Below are 19,395 nucleotides of genomic sequence, written 5' to 3'. Positions count from 1 at the left end.
GCCGTCCTTCCTGCAGCTTCCAAACATTGTGCAATTTGTAGCTGCATTTGGATTATTTTTAGAATATCTCGCCCTGGCAATTATTCTGTGATGCTGAATTATGCATGATGCCGAGACGTCGCAACACTTCCATGTGTGAGGCGAGAACGGCGACGACGCGCCCCGACGATTCTCCTTTTCTTTCTTTCTTTCTTTCTTTGCTCACCCGTCTGCACCGTATGGAGGCACACAACACACATATCACATTTTCGCACACCGTTGCCCGCAGGCTGCAGCGAGGTTGGGCTTGACTGATGTTGGCCCCGTATCAAGAAATACCTGACGGGTCCCCTTACTCACGCCGCCGCTCCTTGGCGAGGCGTGGGACTGTCAAGTGCTCGGCCCAGAAGCCAAAAATCTGTGACTCATATTCGCAGCTATGCCGGTTCCTCACCAGGGGTGGGGGTGGGGGGTGGGACAGGGAGGCTCGTCGCCATACACAGACGGGGTCTTCGTTCGTCGGTGACGCCGCTTCGTCTTCCTCAGTCAGAACAGTTTGTCTGCGTCTCGTCTTGCCCTGGAGAACATTTGGCAGAATAACCGCCGGCGAAGATTCCTCAGTTGACGCCCGTGACAGGTTTTTGTCAGGCCAGAAAATATTAAAACAAACCTTTGGACGTCGTTCCCCGGCAGCGTGAGCGACGAGCAGAGTGGAGGCGGCTCCGAGCATCATTCCCATTATTCCTTTCATACCCAGCGTCGGGAGACTTTAGCAGGAAATTGTGCTAACAGTCAAGCGCTACGATATACGTAGCCGAGCCAGACCGTGAAGTCGCACAGTCAAAATCATTTGCATATTATTTGTGTGAGATACTTTCATTTACTAAAATAATCTTTTTTTTATCAAGTAATTATGACATAACATAGCTGCACAAGGAAGTTAAAAACGCTAAAAAGATATCCTCTATTTCATTTATTTAGGGACAAATGTTTCAAGTAACTGCTGGCATTTTTACTTTTTATTTACACCAATGGAATGTATGACTTGTTATAGCAAATCCTACTAGATTGATTTGGAACACGTTCTCTTCAAAAATACTATTAAAAAACAAAAACTAATGTTTGTTTTCCGCTAGTCATGCTACATTTTATGCACATTTTGGCAAGGACAGCCTTGAAATATAAAATGAGACAAATTGTCTTGAGAAGAAATGAAAATAAAGTTGTTGAAGTGCTTCACTGCATTCTTCATAATTCTTCATAATTCTTATGGATATGAATGGCTTAGTTTATTTGGGATGATTCCATTGTCTGCACTTCCAGCAGCTCCAGTGTCAACTTTTGTCATCAAAGGTGTGATTCATTGATGCGGATCTCCTTCTCCAAACGCCAACCCCCCCCACCCCCCGCCACCCCCCGCGTGCGTTGCCGTGGGAACGACGACAATACGACACGCGTGCAATCAGCCCGGACTGACAAAAAGAAACAAAGGAAGCGAGGAGCGTCTTCAATCATAGAGCAATTGCAACATTTATTGAAGTGTTGGCTTTCTTGTATTGATTTTTCAACACATTACAAAAATACATATATGCTCCAAAACAGCAGGTGTGTACTGTTCTGAGATCACATTTTTTTGTTTGTTTTTTTTCCACAATGATGCACTTGCCCCCACCCCCCCAACGTCCCTCCCTTCCCCACCCAAACTAAAAAGGAAGAAGGAAAACTATTTTGTACAAAGAGCCAAAGTGAAAGTTGTGAAAAGTGAAAATGTTTTGGGTTTGTTTTTTTTTCATGACATTTGAGTGTCATCACAAGACCGTCAAGCAACCATGAGGACAAAAAGCAACCAAAAGCCAAGATGTCCATGTTGGAAAAGTGTCCCTGCACGTTTTATCTCCATCCATTTTTGGAAATGATTTTTAATTCTCCCATTTTGCACGTCCTGCAGAGGAGAGCTCAGCCAAACCACTGAAAGCTCCCTTTCAAAATAAAACCAAAAAAATGGCAGCGCTTTCTTGAGAAAGCATGATGGATTTGGATTTCCTTGAGAGAAACGACCCCTCCTCCTGCATCCAGAGCTGCTGGTGGCATTCCAGTACAGTACAATACAGTACTCCATGATGCTCCTAGTACACGTTGCAGTATTCTCATGGGGGGGCGTACTTCAACACTGTAAAGTAGGGGTGTCACGACATTGGGTCTACGGGAAGAGGATTAGCTTTACCATGTTACTTTTAAGAAAAGCATCATGAAAAATATAGGACAAGAAATTGGAATGAACTCATTTAATTTCGACGACGTCACACTCTCCTGCACGGCCCCGCCTCCACCCACTGGGACAAAGACAATGACAAAAGGGCTCACTCCGTTCATGCTGTTGTTCTACGGAACAAGAGCGCCAAAGTGGTGGAAGCAATGCCCAGAGTGAACTCTCACTGAAGCCGGCGCAGCGACCCACTTTCTTTTCATTTCCTGTGTGAAGGAGTCATTCCAGGCCGAGTGCCCGCGGCACATTTTCCCCCGACCAGAACTCTTGTGACACCCCCACTGTAAACGTATCATAACGTAATGGTGGTTCCGCCGCTCTTGGCCCAAACCTGAACTGATGAAACGCCGCCTTTCCAGGCTTTTGTTGGCTCGGTAAAGAAAATTTGCCGCGGTGGACAAAAGGGTGACAAGGGTGAAACGTTTTCCAAGCGAGGTTGATTGTGAGCAGAAAATGAAAGATGGCGTCTCCTCCGTCTGCTTTCATGTGGCTTCACTGTGTCTCCCTCCCAGAAGACCATGTGGCCTGTTGATGCGCATTTGGCTACCCCCCCCCCCCCCCCCCAAAAAAAAGAAAACATTTCATATGCTTCCAATTTCATTTGAATGACTCGTCTGCCTGGTCAAGGATTTTTTCTCACACATCTTAATCGCCCTCCCGTTCCAATCTTTGTATTTTCCTAGAAGACTGGAGGTCACACGGCCAGATGTGCTCAACATCATCATAACTCATATCCACTTTGCATTTTTTCAGCTTTTTGTCACCAATTCTGGGAGGGGAGACGGCAGAGAAGTCGTCAAAAGTGTCAGACGCCGAATGGCTTTCTCGTTAAGGAGGGAAGGTGGAAGGGGCGGCCTGAGGTCAAGGTGGGGGTCGGGCGGAACGGAGAGTAGGACAAGGCAATAACACACGTACACGTACACACACTGGATGACGCAAGCAGCTGGTCTTCTTGATTGTTTTTAGGCCGCCTTTTTCAGAACAGTCGGGGGGGCTACTTGAGCATATATATTTAAAAAAAAAAACAAACAAAAACAAAACAAAGAAAAAGTCAAAACAAATGGAATATATTTACATAAACAGGACTGTTCCCCTCTCACATTAATCACAAGTAGTCTTAAATTATTCAGCATATTAAATATGGTGGTTCCATCCTACACGGGGAATGTTGGGAGCATCAGCTAATGAACGCTAACTCCATTAAGTGCAACCTTTTTGTTTTACGTCCTGACTGGAGCGAGGACAGCAATACAGCTTCTGTATTTGTTTCGGGGTTTTTTTTCTTTTTCTTTTCAATTCACAAGCGGATTTTTAAGAAGCACAAAATTTAGCCCAATAAATGAATGGGGTGGACATTGTTGGATTTTTCAAATCCGTCACGGTGTTATTGTCAGGCCGACATCAGTGCTGGAGGGGAGGGGATGGATTGTAGTCCGCTGCTGCACTTCTAGAAAACTAGGACTTTGAAAAGCCAAGCGCTTCACACACGTTTACTCGTACATGATAATAAGCTTCCTTACAGGACAAAACAAGAAATTATTAATATTATTAATATCATTAAGGGTGACTTCTTTCCAATTTTTTTCTTTTTTAGAAATGAAAAACTTTTGGAGCAACTCCATATGAAATCCCACAAAGATGTATCTGCACATGCCAAATATCGTTACAAAAAAATCCAATAAATACAGAAATTATTGCACAGTAGAAAGGCTCCATGGAATTCCTAAACTGATCAAATCCTCAGACGGCGCTCCGGACGCTCCGGTTAAAAGTTTCCCTTTTTCTGTTAATATTCTCAGGCGATGAGGGAAATTGAAAAATCAATCAACATCAATCAGTCTGATTTTTTTTTTTTGTATGTAAAGAGATTATCCAGCCATGCCCCTTTTCCAAGTAGTCATAGGGAAGATGTGTGCGCATATATATGTATTTCTGTGTGGGTGTGGCTGTGGCCGTGGGTGTGGCCGTGCGCGCCCCGCGTCTAGCTTCTGTCCGCTTGCTCCAGTTTGACCTCGCTGGCCATCAAGTGTTCGCCGTGCCACTTCTTCATGTGTTTCTCCAGCGTGCTGTACACGCTGAAGGGCATGTGGCAGATGTCGCAGCGGTACACCTCCTTGCCGAACTGGCCGTGCGTCTTCATGTGGCGCGTCAGCTTGGAGCTCTGGGCGCAGGCGTAGCTGCACAGGTCGCACTTGTAGGGCCTCTCGCCCGTGTGGCTGCGCCGGTGCACGGTCAGGTTGCTGCAGTTCTTGAACACCTTGCCGCAGTACTCGCACGTGTCGTTGCGCCGGTCCTTGGAGCTCGGCGGCCGGCCGGGCCCGGGTCCGCGCAGAAGGTGCGGCGTGCTGCTGCCGCTGCGGCCCGATGCGCTGCCGCCCTCCATCAGCTCGCCCGGCGGCGTGGAGAATCTCAGGCTGCCCGTCTCGGAAGAGGAGTGCTCCGAGGAGGTGGCGAAAGGGGACTGGCGGGAGTCGGTGAACCCCAAGAAGGGCTCCCGAATGAAGTGGCGCGAGGCAGCGTAGCCGGCCAGGAGCTGGGAGTAGACGTTTTCCGGGGAGATGAGCGGGAGCGTCGGCGGGAGCTCCAGCTGCTCCCTCTCAATCTTGATCCTTTTGTTGTTGTTGGACGGGCTGGGGCTGGTGATGGGGGTGGGTCGCCGCTGGAAAAGCCCCGGGAAGGATTCGGCTTCGGACACGCTGATCCTGCCGTTCATCATGGGACGGGCGTCCTGCTCGTCCTGCTCCTTGTCCTGCTCCCTGTCGCTCTGCCGCTCCCGCTCCAGGTTGCCCCCGTTGGTGCCGTCCCCATTAGGCTGCCTTTCCAGGCTCCTCTTGTTGGGGTTCAGTCTGAGATGATTGTCCAGATGGTTGTAGGGATGCATGATGCCCACCCCCCCACTCTCGCCCACGCGCTCCCCGCCCAGGTGCTTCTCCTTGGGAGACTGCCTGGGCCCGTTCTCCCTGTTGGGGTTGAACTCCTGCGAGTCCTCGCTTAAGTTAGAGTCCGGCCGACTTCCGTTCCTCAGCTCCTCTTCCTCTTCCTCCTCCTCTTCTTCCTCCTCCTCCTCTTCCTCCTCCTCCTCGTTGTCCATGCTCACCCCTCTTGCATCAGCCTCGTGGCTCTTTTCCTCACCTTCGCCTCCCTCGCCTCTGTTTCCTGGCTCAGGGGAGCCCCCCATGGAGCCGGACTTGTTGTGCATGTGTGTTTTCATGTGCCTCTTGAGCTTGCTGGCCTGGGAGCAGGCGTGGTCGCACAGGTGACATTTGTACGGCCTCTCTCCAGTGTGGCTGCGGCGGTGGACAATCAGGTTGCTCTGGAACTTGAAGATCTTGCCGCAGAACTCGCACGACTTGGCTTTGGCTGCCGCCTGGTTCTGACCCTGGGCGTCAGGGGGGCTTGAGGAGCCGTGTCCCGCCTGGGAGGTGGGCGGCTGCGGAGCATAGGTGAGGAAGGCCGGCGGTTTGGAACCTGGCTGGAAGAGCGTGGGGCTGAGCAAGCGGTGCATGGGTGGCACGCGGTTGGGCGACAGGGGGGGTGTGGGACCCCCGTTGTTGTTGGTGTTGCCTGCCAGTTCTCTCAGCCGTCGAGAGAAGTCCATAGACGGGGGCTCCATGGGTGTCAACCGCATCACCCTCTCGAAGGCACTGGGGTGCTGGGAGAGCAGCCCCATCTCCTCCGGGCCCAGTCGCTCCAGTGGGGGTCTGGGAGGAGGTGGGGGGCTGACAAAGGGTGGTGTGGCGGGCAGCCGGGTCTCCATGAAGCCCGGGGGTGGAGGGTGTTCCCTGAGCAAGGGTGCGGCCATGCGAAGGAGGTGGAAGGGGTTGTTGGTGTCGCCCAGGAATGTCGGCAGAGGCGAGCGGGGCAGGGCGTCGGCACCCGGCGGGGGCGGCAGGGCCATGCGGGGGGTGAGGGAGCAGTTGGCCGGGTGGTTGTCCAGGTAGATGCGGATGCCATGAGTGTGCTGGGCGTGCTGGAGCAGGAACCAGGCGCTGGTGAAGGTCTGCTTGCAGCTGGTGCAGATGTAGCTGGAGGGCTCGTCTTTGTCTGGGGACGGGGACAGGAGTGACATTTTTAGTCCAAAAATGGAGACATTGGGTAAACGTTCACGCTGGCTAATTCATTCAACTATCGTGGACCGGGTGGGACACCCCGACTACTTGGCCGATAATCCTGGCTGTGATTGGTGAATGACTTTGGTGGAAGACTTTGGTCTTAATAGGTAGGTTGGCGTGTGTGTGTGTGTGTGTGTGCGTGTGTGTGCGTGTGTGTGCGTGTGTGTGCGTGTGTGTGTGTCTGCAGGCTAATGCAGATGGCAGGTATAGTGCCCTAAGGCCACGACACATTATGCTAATTTTGCTGTCAGCCTGACTTTAATATACAGATCCATCTCGTCTTTTCTGTCATTTCCATATGGGGGGGGGGGTGCAGGCATGCAGAAATGCTCACCATGGGGGGGGGCTGTTAATATAAGAAGAGGGGGGTGAGATGTAATATTGGGAAAAACCCAAGCTAAACAGTGTAGTTGGTGGCTGCAGCAAACACCAAGGGGGGGGGGCGTCCCTGCTTGACAAATGGTGCCTTTAAACGTTGTGACTTCATGAACCAAATGAATCGATCAGTCACTGCGACGCGGCCTTTGTTGGGATTTATCTAATTCAATGCAGACAAAGACGCTCCTAACGGCATCTGCATCTACTTATTTGTCATCGCCGGCTACCGCGCCCCCCCTCCCAGTCCGTGATGCCGGCTAGATGGAATCCGCCGGCGTAATAAAAGTCTCCCGTGGAACGCACCTCCAGAGGACACCAGCGCCGGCTGATCCTGGATCAGTGTCTGCTTGAGGAAGTTAATTTGGCACTCTGATTGGTTGAGCTCCCCCCTGGGCTTGGATGTTAGAAGTGGGGGGGGGGGGGTCAGAAAAGGCTAATGAGGAGCTCATTTACTGATTCTGTCACTTTTTCTCTGCTCCTAGCGCAGATCTGTTGCACTGTTTTGGCTGGGTGGGACGCGACCTGACTGCTGCTGCTAATGCGCGCGTGGCGAGTGGCGAGTGGCGAGTGGCGAGTGGCGAGTGGCGAGTGGCGGGCTGCCTGCCTGTGTTTAGTTTGGCTGGGCTTCACACGGCCGCTTGGCAGCGGAGCTGGACAGCTTAGCAGCTTTGGACGGGGAGACGAGAGATGGAAGGAGGCGGTGGAGGAGGAGGGGGTATGCAGAGTGGAGGAGGTGGGGGGTGGGGGGGGGGGCTTGTTTGGGCAAACACACACGGGCCCTGAGGACTTTGTATCATCTGATCACCAAACACGGATCAATAACAAATCAAGATTGTAGTGGGAGACGGCGGGGTGTCTTATCTTTATTTTATTTTTTAATATTCCATCTCCATCAAAGCACGCATGCGAGCCAGCCCAGTAATAAACACTCCCCGACTCGTGACCCCCTCCTCCAGTCCCCATTTGCATCTTGTCATAACTTAGCCCGCCGCGCCATATGCCAGTAAGGGAGGCGTGTCGGCTAATAGAGTGACAGCTGATGGCTGCTGCCTAATGACCACCAAAGACACATTTCATCAACTTCTCAAACAAGCAGGCTGAGGGGGCTGGGGTGACGGGGCCCGAGGAGGGGGGAGAATATGATATGTCTATCGCTATCAAACACTTCCAAACAATGTATTGCATTTTTTAAAGATTTTTTTGGCCTAGATTACGCCACTTCCTGTGTCAACAGGAAGTAGGACATGCCAGCCACGTTGTTATCCATTGATTTGATTGATCTGCACTGCGGTAAGGCTGTTTTTTCTATCGAGCGTTTGTATTTTAGCTGCAAACAGTTGAGCATTTGACTTGGCATTTAGTCCGTCTATTCGGCCCTAATTTCACATTTATCAAGAAATATTGATTGACATGTCAGAGGCCAGCTTTTTAATGCTGTGTTTATATTTCTAATATTTCACTGAAGAAGCTAAGAGAAGTATTATGAACACATGTGTTGCCTTGGTAACAGCAGGATTGTTTTCCTTTATGCCATTAACGAAAACATTTGCCTTTGAAAATAATTGCAGTATGTATGCATTCATTCATTTAGAATGATTCATGTAAACAGTCATTACATCATACAATGTCATTCATACATATTCTAATATTAGAATAGGAAATTCATATTTACAAAATATGAATTGATCAAGGTTACGTATTGATCAGGTATTGATCACAGGTTTTTGTTGATCAAAAAAGGCAAACCACCAAGGCCGTGATTGTTTTCCTCGACTTTGGCAGCTGCCGACATTCCAGTCCGCGGAGCCCGGTCGTGTCCAGGTGCGCTGATGCCAGCGTTCCCACGGAACGGCAACGCAACGGAGGCCCGAGAGCACAGCCCGCTTGGGAGGGCACCATTGGTCGTGTGCATCAAAACAAGAGCGACTGGCCAGGAGCCCTGGAGGAAGTTATTAAAACGTTGGCACAGGCACGCAGTGCAACCGAGGTGGGCCGCTAATAACGCTCTCCTTCTCTTCTTTTCTTACTAAAACCACCGGGCCAATTAAAGCCGCCTTCGTGGGACCGAGATCTGAGCTTTACATCACGTTTTATTCCTTCCAGATTGCCTTTTATAGCCATTATTTTGCCCTAAAAAGTACAAACAAAATGCCAGCCAATGAAGAAGGGGAGCCGCCGTATTGACTGCTCGCATATGGCCCACGTCGAAAAATTGGTGCGAGCTCATCGAGGTGGGGGGGTGCGAGGTAGACAGCGGGCATATGGTGTAGACATGTGGATTTGTCTTTAATTTAGGAATTCACATATGCCGTCGCTCCCGCCTGACTTTGATTGCAAAGCCTGAGCTCCCGCCATCGACGCCTGTATCGCAACCCGGCTCTAATCTGGAGGGGGGACGGCCAAAAAACACCACAGTCCCTGAAATCTGTCAAGCATGCAAAGTTACTGGTGTGAATGGCGCTGAAAGCCTACCGACTGGAATGCGCTAACACGACGATCTGCGATGACAACCTGGGTATGCTAACACTTGACAAAGAATGTGGAGCGGCCGCGCTATTCCTCACGTTTTCTAGTTTACCCTCGAGGTTCCATTATCGCTGCCTTGTTATATCATCGTTTTTCACAAATGTATGAATGAACTTCATCAATGCTGAAGACGTATTTATGCATTTTATAAACCCAAACAATGTATTTTAATATCTTTTAGGAAGCAAAAAGACGTGATGTTGCAATTTGTCATCACTTGGCAGCAGGAATGATACAAGATATTAGTTTACTGCATGAAGCCATGGCATGTCCCACATTCTCCCATCCTGTGTGGAAGTGGTAGGTTTTTGGCTTCTTAGGTTTAGAAGGAATCAAATCAATGCTAAGTGGTTACGAGCCGTCTTGTGTCCCTGCAGCATAGGAGTTGCAATGTGCCGCAAGCAAAGAAAAATAGGAATGTAAAGGTGACTATAGGGGTGTTATTCCGTGTCTACAGGGCTCTAACAATTAAAAAAACATATTTAGAAAGTGATGAACAATATTCCTGCGCTCCAACTATGAAAATATTCAATTTATTAACCTTGAATTATAGTTTTGGGGCCTAAACGAGGGACAACTGTAATGTCTTGTTGCAATGGCCTCCCGTGGGGTCAAATGCCTTTGAAATCCAAATGATTGACGGTTTGGTCAATTCCGAGTGTCGGCTGTAGTCGGATGTTAGTCAAGCTGATGCGGGAGCCTACTGACGCGTGTCTTGTGCACGTGCACATGCGCGCCACCATTCCCGGGGAGGGATGCAGGTTGGCCGCGCTGCTCCCACATTCCATCGAGGGCGGCGCGGCAACAGATTTACACTCGGAACAAAGCCCCCCGCAGGCGAGGCCACTGGGACGCAAACCCGTCCCCGCCGGTCCCTCCCTACTTTCAGCCTTCCCCGTGCGCGCTCACACGTGCACGCCCACACGAGGGAGCGATGTGCACCTGTCAGGGTTAGCTGACACCTCTCCTGCTGGCAAAGCAGCTCCTCATTAGCATGGCTGTGATCTAGGGGTCCCCGGGGGTCCCAACCTCCGCACCTCACCCCCGTGCCCACCTCGAACACCTCTCCTCCCCTTGCCGCCCCCCTGCCCCTCCTTCCTCCCCCTCCTGGGTTTCCCACTCCGCTCTGATGGCTTGTTTGTCATGAAGGCGGCTAATCAAGGGGCCACGGGGGCCGCGCCGATCAACCAGGGACGGCGAGCTGGGGCGATAAGCCGCCGCCTTGGCGCGCGCATCGGCTGGCTGGCTGGCTGTCACCCGCACTGCATGTTGGGAAGGAATGGGAGGGGGCACCGAGCGAGACTGCGGAGGGTGGCAGTAGCAGGCGGGGGGTGAGGCTCTCACACGGTGTGGCTGGCTCCATGCTAACTGGAACCAGCTTCAGCCTGCTAACCATATACATGTGTGTGTGTGCGTGTGCGTGCGTGTGTGTGTGTGTGTGTGCAGCCAATACCAGCAACTAAAATGCCTGACAGCACAAAAAGAGGATTTAAAGTAATAGCACTCTCTGATGTGTTTAGTTCCAAAAACACCGCTAAGCTAATTTCTCATCCAAACCAAAATAGAGCAGAATCTCAGTTTTCGGCATTAATCCGCCCCCAAAGGTCAGACGAAAACCGAAATTTGTGAATTTATGGATTCAATTGCGTTTCTCGCATTCTTTGTCAAAGTTGGGCACCTGCATCTTTCTTTGGTGTCCTGGTGGGGTGTGCTATTTTTTAAAAAACACATGCTACATTGGAAAATGGCCTTGAATGCCCCATCAGTGCTTTTAGGAGGAAGAACAGCCATAAACGTGTGTGTCCTATGAACAAACAGACCACACACACGATACAGATGATTAAAGGATTCCCTGGACGGACTCTGTCTATAGTGTCCCAGCTCTAGAGGAGCGACTATCCACTCCTCACAGACGCTGAGTCACCAAAGGCTGGATGCTTATTTGGGTTAGGCTGTAATGACAATATGTATAATCATATATTCCATATATAGATATATAATAATATAGGATTTTTATCCTATGAAACTGGGATGGACACAGCCCGGAGATTCTGCTGGGTCCGTTCGAGGAAGTGGAAGTACAGCGGAAGCTAGCTTTTCCTGATTATTCCCTTCCAAAGGGTCCATGGGAAACCAAATCATACCATAACCATTTCCCATAGCAAACACACTTCGGGTCAAGTCGGGGGGGTCACGAGACGATACGTGAGATTGGGTCTTTGGGAGACCGGGTGTGATTGTAACATTACTTTTCAGAAAATGACAATGAAAAAATACAAACAATATCTCCATTTCATTTCTACTAAGTTGCTAGCCACCCCGCCTCCTCCCACCGGGACAAATGGAGTCATGCTGGACGCAAGCACGGAACCGTGAGGTGGGATGGAGTTCCTTCATGGTGGGATCCATTCTGGCCTCCAGGCCTTCCTGAATGGCTGCTGTATGGATTTGTCATCCGTTTAGGGCCTGGGCTTTGTAATAGGGCCTAGGCTTTGTTATAGGGCCTGGGCTTTGTTATAGGATCTAGGCTTTGTTATAGGATCTAGGTTTTGTTATAGGGCCTGGGCTTTGTTATAGGGCCTGGGCTTTGTTATAGGGCCTGGGCTTTGTTATAGGGCCTGGGCTTTGTTATAGGGCCTGGGCTTTGTTATAGGGCCTGGGCTTTGTTATAGGACCTGGGCTTTGTTATAGGGCCTGGGCTTTGTTATAGGGCCTGGGCTTTGTTATAGGGCCTAGGCTTTGTTATAGGACCTAGGCTTTGTTATAGGGCCTAGGCTTTGTTATAGGGCCTAGGCTTTGTTATAGGGCCTAGGCTTTGTTATAGGGCCTAGGCTTTGTTATAGGGCCTAGGCTTTGTTATAGGGCCTAGGCTTTGTTATAGGACCTAGGCTTTGTTATAGGACCTAGGCTTTGTTTTAGGGCCTAGGCTTTGTTATAAGATCTGGGCTTTGTTATAGGATCTGGGCTTTGTTATAGGATCTGGGCTTTGTTATAGGATCTAGGCTTTGTTATAGGATCTAGGCTTTGTTATAGGATCTAGGCTTTGTTATAGGGCCTGGGCTTTGTTATAGGATCTAGGCTTTGTTATAGGGCCTGGGCTTTGTTATAGGGCCTAGGCTTTGTTATAGGGCCTAGGCTTTGTTATAGGACCTAGGCTTAGTTGACGCCACGAGGAGGCTTGGCTTTAACGTACTCGGGACGGCTTTCCTTTTCAATGAGCTGTGAAGAGAAGATGCTTTGGGGCTGAAGAAGAAGAACCACAGGAGGAGTTGACAGAATGCGGAGTGTTTTGTGGGGGGGTGCAAGGGAGCGGAAATGAGGAGGAGGCCACCTGAAGATAAAGAAATAGCATTGGAATATTATCGTGGAAAGGAAATTAAACCGTTCATTCGCTGTCGTTTTTGTACGCGGAGCCGATGCAGCCCGTCTAGGCGAAGACGCAAAGCAGCCCCCGCCGCCAAGCGTCATGTGAAACCACTAATTGAATTGGAAAGTTGGAAAGTGATGAAAACCTGATGAGTCAAGACCGCAGTTGAAGTCTCACCCCCCCACCCCCCACCCCCAGAGCGAGAAAAATATATTGATTGAATTTACGAAGTGAAACATTCCCACCCTCCTTTTTTACATTTCTCCCCCAGCTTCCTTTTTGTCTTCTGACGTGAGCACTTCCTCTGCTGGGGGGGGCTCCAAGAGGAGGACTCTAAGCTACAACCTTAGCCTCGTGGGGGTGCATTAGCTACGCGTGCTGTGGTGGGGTCCGGGGGGACGCACTCGCGGGGGTCTGTGGACAAAATGGAGGATAACCGGGCGGCGGCAGCAAGGGAGGGGGGGACAAGGAAGCCTGGTAAAAAAGTGTAGGAAGAAGAAGAAAAGCAAATTGGCGTGCGTTGAGGAAGCGGAGGGAAATGCTTTTATCATGACCACCTGCCATTCTATTGTTAATAGCGGAATTACCAGCACTTAAATCTGCCGTTGTAGTGCGGCACAGCGGGCGACGGCCGCAAGGAAACAATGGCGTCATCGCCGGGTAGAACAAATAAGAGCGGGGGGGGGGGGCGTCCACCTTTTAATAATAAGCGGGGAGAAAAAGCAGAATGTGAAATATTTCAAGGAAAAGGTCACAGGCAGCCGTTTAGATGTGCAAAAAAAGATGTTTGATGGCGTCCAAAGATAAAAAGCGGCTTTGACAATGACTTTGAGCGGTTCCATCCAAATGAGCTTAGTGTGGCCCCTCAGGGACGCCCACTTTGTCTGCACTGTCAATGTCCCATTCACCACCGCTCAATGCCGTATTGACTCCGCTATGTCGGGTTATTCGATTTTTCATTGGATCAATGTGCTTTATAGCCGCAGCACGCCCACGCCTTCCCGTACATTCTGAAGAAATGTCCAAACGTCCTTCTGCGGAAGCTCGAAAAGAGACAAGCCTGGTTCCCTTTTGTGGTTCCAATCATCCCACCGTGCACGTGCGCGGCTGTGCACATGCCCGTCCGAGCCCGAGCGCTGCACCGTGTCCGGCATGACGGTTGTCACGCGGTGTGGTGAGATGAAAGCGTACGCTCGCTGCGGAAGAGCGTAACGGAGGAGCAGGTTGCCAAATCATCTGCTCAACCTGCCTTGATTGTTGTCCTGCTCCGTGTGTTGGGTGTGTGACGGAGGTGAACGTTGTTCCCTGTGGGGAAATGGTGTCGGTTATCCCGGGATTCGGTTTCACACCGTCCCTTGGGAAAGGATCATCAGGGCGGCCCAGGCTCCACGGCAGGTGGAATGTCCCGCCCCGGACTGGCTTCCTGTTTACTTGCTGTTGCTGCCTCCATTGGTTGCTGCCGGGCCGTGACGTCGGTCGCACTGATTCAAGGCGCAGTGAACATCCACCGCTCCGACAAACTTTCCATCAGCAGACCGTCAATCAACATCTCGGAGACCCGATCTCGTGCATCGTCTCGTCTCTTGAGCTGAGTGTCTTGTGACACCCTACCGCCACGTGTCCCTGAACGCCTCGTCCCCAGCCTCTTCCCGGTGATCCAGTTAGCCAGTTTAGTGTTTCAATGCTAAGTGTTGCCTCAACCCAATTTGCAAGCGAGCTAATTAGCGTGCTAACCCACAAACAAAGCAGTGGTGATTTTGCTGATGACGCCGCCGCTCCAGCCTGATTTTGGGGGGGAAAAAAACGCCTCATCAAATTTGGTTGCAAATGATAATCAATTGATTATTTTTAAAACAATAACCCAATCATGTCAAATTGGTCGAGTTAGCCAAGTGTTGACGATGACAAGTGACAACACGGCATGGGCGTCATTTCCACACGACAATATTGTTCATCTCCTCTAATGAGCGACGATGCTGAGCGCACATGAAACCTAACTTTTGTCGAGATTCATGAAGGGGAACCTTGGTTAGCATCCTGGATCATTCCAGAGGGTCCGACTCCAGCCCAAGCAGTCGCTATCGTGTGTGCTGCCAAATCATCCGTGTAGGAAAACACCTTTTCGTCTTCAATGGAGGAAAACGGAAGCTAAACCTGGCGACAAATGAAAGGATGCAACTTGGCCTCTCATATTTTGGAAATACAGTATAAGTTACAGTATACGTATATGCAGTATTTCAAGTCATCTCGCTGAAAAAGCCTATTTTTATTATCACTTTTGCTCTTGGCTCTTTTTCTTTCCCTTTTTGTTTGAGTTTTTTTACATTTTATAATGTTCATATACAATATCCTCTCAAAATATTATATATATTTATTATAATATAGACTTTATTTGGACTTGAACTTTATTTTGTTTGGTTTGTTTTTCATAATATTCTGACTTCAAAAACCAGCATATTTTATCATTAATATTTCAAGTCTATGGGTGGCATCAGGGTGGCTTCATGCTTTATTCTCGTAAAATGAAACCTTTCATTTAAAAATGTCTCAATCGTTTTTTATTTTGACATTTTAAAAATGTGCCGCACGCCAATAAAATAAACCCTACAACCAAGGGTCCGCAAAAGGCCCCCGGATCACACCTTGGACACCCCTGATGTACGCCTTTCTTTCCTCATTTATGCGCATGTAGAATTGTTGAGTACAACTATAAGTAGTATTCTACAAGTATCAGAGTAAAGTACAAATACAAGTATAAAAACACGGCTGATTACATCATCATCATCACCATCTTGTTCCACTTCCGGGTCAGCTAGCTAGCTAGCAGGATGCTAACGAGGTGTTTAGCGAGCGCCCTTCCTGCCACTTTGGAAGCAAACAGGCCCGCATGCGGGCGCCAGTCAGTTGATGATCGCCGTGCGCCGCTAGTTCGTTAGGATTCATCAATTGATGGGTTCGTTAGAAGTTCCTGAAAGCACGGCGAGCCAATACCATTCCGCCCAAATGAGTGACAACTCAAATAGAGGAGCTTTTTGGTCGCCGTGGCAACCATAACCACACCATTCTCCTGCCTGCAAGGCCGCGTAGCGACTCTTGTCAGACGGCCCTCTTTCACGTGGCGGGCATGGTTCTGGCAAAGGCGTGTCCAACTGTCTTCACGCCACGGATAGAGACGTGCTGGTCCCTGGTGTACCCACCCTGCACCCGCCCCGGAGGGCTCCGTGTGCCCCCCCCCCAATTCTTTGTCATTATCTCTCTGTCTTTGTGGCCGTTATCACGCTGGTACATTTCCTGCTGCTGGCACGGCTCCTGCATAGCTTATGCTGAAAGGAGGCTTTCATGGAGCCACTGCCTTAAGGACGCGCGTGTGTGCCGGGGCGTCTGTTCAGGCCAGCGCTGCCCCCCCAGACCAGAGGCCCAGATGAGGTCTGCTGGTACCGATCGCCCGATTACATCTCCACTTTATTTCATTTCGACTGGCTCGGGGAAAAGCCGGATTTGAAGAAAAGGACAGGGATTTATTGAGTCTGTTTTTCCTCCAAGTTGGTTGCCCTTTGACCCCCGGGCACCGCCATCTAGGGTCAGGTTGACAGGCCAGGTTGGCTCCTCCATTTTGTTTTGATGTGTTAGTCACGGAGCAAGCTAATAAAAAGCAGATTTACATTTATAATGAATAAAGCCAGGAGTCAAATTGTCCTCGTAATCCTCTTATTTCCATACCCCCCCGCCCCCGCCCCCGCCCCCACCCCCCTCTGTTTCTTTATATGTGGCTATATAGCCTAGCATGCAAGTAGGTCTGCTTTAATCATTTCAGATATGATGTCTGATGTTGCAGCCTGGTCCATGCCAGCAGTGCTCGCAGCCAAACAAGCCATTTCGCTGTCCTGCTAGCATTGACGCTAGCAAAAGGATTAGGGTTGTCATAGCAACGGCAGATGCTATTCTTGTTGCACAAGGTGTTGCATGAGCAGGATTTTTGGGGGGAGTGGTTCTTCCCCAAATGCTTTACTGCTGTATATAAAATCAAATAATATTAATAAGAAAATGCTTTGAGCCTGTTTATCCGCATCCTCATAATTACATATTGCTGCTTTAATTCATGGCAGCAAATACCAAAAAGTGTCTGGAAGATGCGTGGTGGTTTGTGTCTTACATCTCTTTTTCTTTGTCTTTTCACAATAAAAGACGCCGTCAGCGAGCCGCTTTCAGAGTGTCGCCATGACAACGAAGCCACAACACAAAGTAAGTTTTCTGGCATTTTTTTCATATTTGTATGTTGCATGGCAGATTTCCACACCGGCTTTGGTGCAGATCTGGATAAAGGTTTTCTTGTCCCTAATAAAGTGGCAGCTTAGCGATCTGCTACATCACCGCGTTCCTTTTCAGCCATCTTTGTTTTCTTGCATCACACTAATAGGACACGACAAGTAAGTGGATGCAGGGGGTGGGAGCGGGTGGGGGGGGGGTAAGTGCCGCCGCGGCAGAGGCAGCCGCTAAAAAGCCAAGCGGGGCCGTAAACGCCGTTTCTCCGCTAATGAGATAAGAGGACGAGGGTGGCGTGAGGCGGATGACGCCCGCTCCGATGGGCTAACAAGCGACGTCTCCGCTCGCTGTTTCACAAAACGCTAATCGTGCTGGCGAGGTGGCCCATTCCGCCGCACAATAGCCGCACGTCCGACTCCAACAGGCCTGGCTTAAGGCGAGCCGGCCAGGAGAAATCCCGTACACTCGTTCCTCCTTTCAAACATCCCTCATGGAAGACCGCTGTTTCCTAGTTTCCTTGTGCGGCCCCACATTGCTAGTAAATATGCATATTTCAGGAAATGGCGATGAAGCCTCAAGCATGAAAATGGCCAAATGATCACTGAAGCAGCAGAAATCAACAAGCCTTCTAATTGGGAATGTAGTATCCTACATCGGCCACTAGGGGTCGGTGTTCGGGGAGACGCTGGGCTGGGCTGGACTTTTATGTCCTACATGGCGTATTTATGACCATATTGGGTACCACAAAGCCACCATTGTAATGGCGGGAGTACACGGCACAGAAAAACGAGTGAGTCTTATTTTATTCATGTTTAATGTAATTTCTTTCATGATACCTACTATATGGGGTAATACAAACATAAAGGGGACTATAGGGCTGTTACTTCATGACTGGAGGGCTCTAGTGATTGAACTGTATTTAAAAGATCATAAACAGGATTTCTGTGGCATGAATATTCCATTTATGAATATTGACTCCTACTTCACCCAAATTCACTTATCCCGATCAGGTGTGGAAGTCGTTAACTGCCCTAAACGAGAGATTACTGTCAATCCCAGTTGAATCAATTGAACAGCAACCTGCACACACACACACACACACACACACACACGCTCACACACACGTCACCGCTACAAACAGGAAGCAGCACCGAAGATCCATCCTGAATCACAGCCAATGTTTACTACACAATGTGATAGCTAATCATACACCGCCTTTTAATGCTTACAAAAACAGTCCTCCTTTCTGTAAAGAGTCCAAATAATCTGTTCCAGGGTCAAACTGTGGCCATCGTAACACTTTTTACCTGCGTGGGGAGTCTTCAGGTAAGATTTTCACAATAGGGAGGAAAATAAGGTGACGCCAAAGTTATCCTTGGACGTTTGCTGGCGGGGGATCTTCTGAGCTACGCCCCCCCTCCCCCCAACTAAGTGTACTTATTTCATGTGCAACCTTCCACCATATTTGTGTGCGTAGCATAAACACGTGGAAGAGTTTGTGTCACATCGCATAGCCTAGCCTAGCATCACATAGCATAGCATCACCTAGTATCACATAGCATAGCCTCGCCTAGCATCACCTAGTATGACGTAGCCTAGCCTAGCATGGTGTAGTGTGGTCACAGTGGTGGGGGGGGGTTGCAGGACGGGGACGGAATGAGGAGGGATCTCCTCTAACGGCTCTTAAAGCCGCGCTAAGGAGCAAAGAGTGCACACATCTGGAGGACGCGGCGCGGCGGCACATGCTGCAAGTTAGCGGTGGCGCTCGCACTCCAAATTAGTGGCGAGTTTTATTCCCCCGCTGTGGTAGGAAAATATCAAATGTGCTGCCATATGAGTGCCATAAAGCCGCCTTTGGAGCGTTTGATGCCTTCATGTGGGACTCTTTAGGATTCGTGCGTGTGAGCGCTGGCTGAGTGCACGTCGCTCTTCTGTCCATGCTTTTCAGCGTGCATGTTTCCACTCCACGTAGCGCTGTGACGTGTGTGTCAGGTGTACACGTGCGGCGGGCCTCATAGACCGAGATGACCCCGCTGGATGCAACACACACACACAGAAAATCTACACGTTCCCCCCGGGTGGTCCCGTCTGAGACTCGGGCACGAGGGGCCCGTACACACGACGGCGATGCCATGGTGATGCCATGGCGACATTTGATCCTCTCCCGCTTGCATTCCGGCCGGCCTTTAGGAAGCTAATCCACACTGCTAGCTAGCCTGGGAATGACGGCGATAGTTTAGCACGCTATCAGTAATGTGCATGCTTTTATTTTGAAACACCCAGTCGCAGCCTTCCAGGCCTTCCACCGTCAAAATCAGATTAGACTTTGTGTAGTTCGAAAATCCACCCGTTTAATGTTAAAACATTAGGAGGAAAAAAGGCTTAATGTGTCTTTTGAATGAGTCCTTTTATTTTGGAAATATTTTTATGGCATTAAAATAAACTATTCTGCTAAAACTATTTTTCTCATCAAATTGCAACTTAATGAATTAGTTAAATTACAA

The 19,395-nt window shown here is 49.7% G+C and overlaps 1 protein-coding gene and 1 long non-coding RNA gene across 4 annotated transcripts in view; one reads left to right on the top strand and one right to left on the bottom strand.

The window, feature by feature from the left end:
• LOC131132540 (uncharacterized) overlaps window positions 1–19,395 on the top strand; it is a 39,234-nt gene that overhangs the window by 2,228 nt on the left and 17,611 nt on the right. For all 3 annotated transcript variants that reach the window (XR_013629376.1, XR_013629377.1, XR_013629375.1), the window contains exon 2: window positions 16,814–16,870. This is a non-coding gene — a long non-coding RNA (uncharacterized LOC131132540). The remainder of the gene's footprint in view (window positions 1–16,813; window positions 16,871–19,395) is intronic.
• Window positions 1,403–19,395, bottom strand: part of bcl11bb (BCL11 transcription factor B b) — a 32,775-nt gene continuing 14,782 nt past the window's right edge. The window contains exon 3 of the mRNA XM_058078036.2: window positions 1,403–6,289. Within this exon, the coding sequence (XP_057934019.2) occupies window positions 4,227–6,289 (2,063 nt within the window). The 3' untranslated portion in view covers window positions 1,403–4,226. The remainder of the gene's footprint in view (window positions 6,290–19,395) is intronic.

The sequence above is a fragment of the Doryrhamphus excisus genome, linkage group LG11 (genome assembly GCF_037039965.1).
Source record: "Doryrhamphus excisus strain RoL-2023G ecotype Guam linkage group LG11, RoL_Dexc_Guam_v1.1, whole genome shotgun sequence".
NCBI classification, from domain to species: Eukaryota; Metazoa; Chordata; class Actinopteri; order Syngnathiformes; family Syngnathidae; genus Doryrhamphus; species Doryrhamphus excisus.
This window is presented reverse-complemented; position numbering and strand designations above follow the sequence as displayed.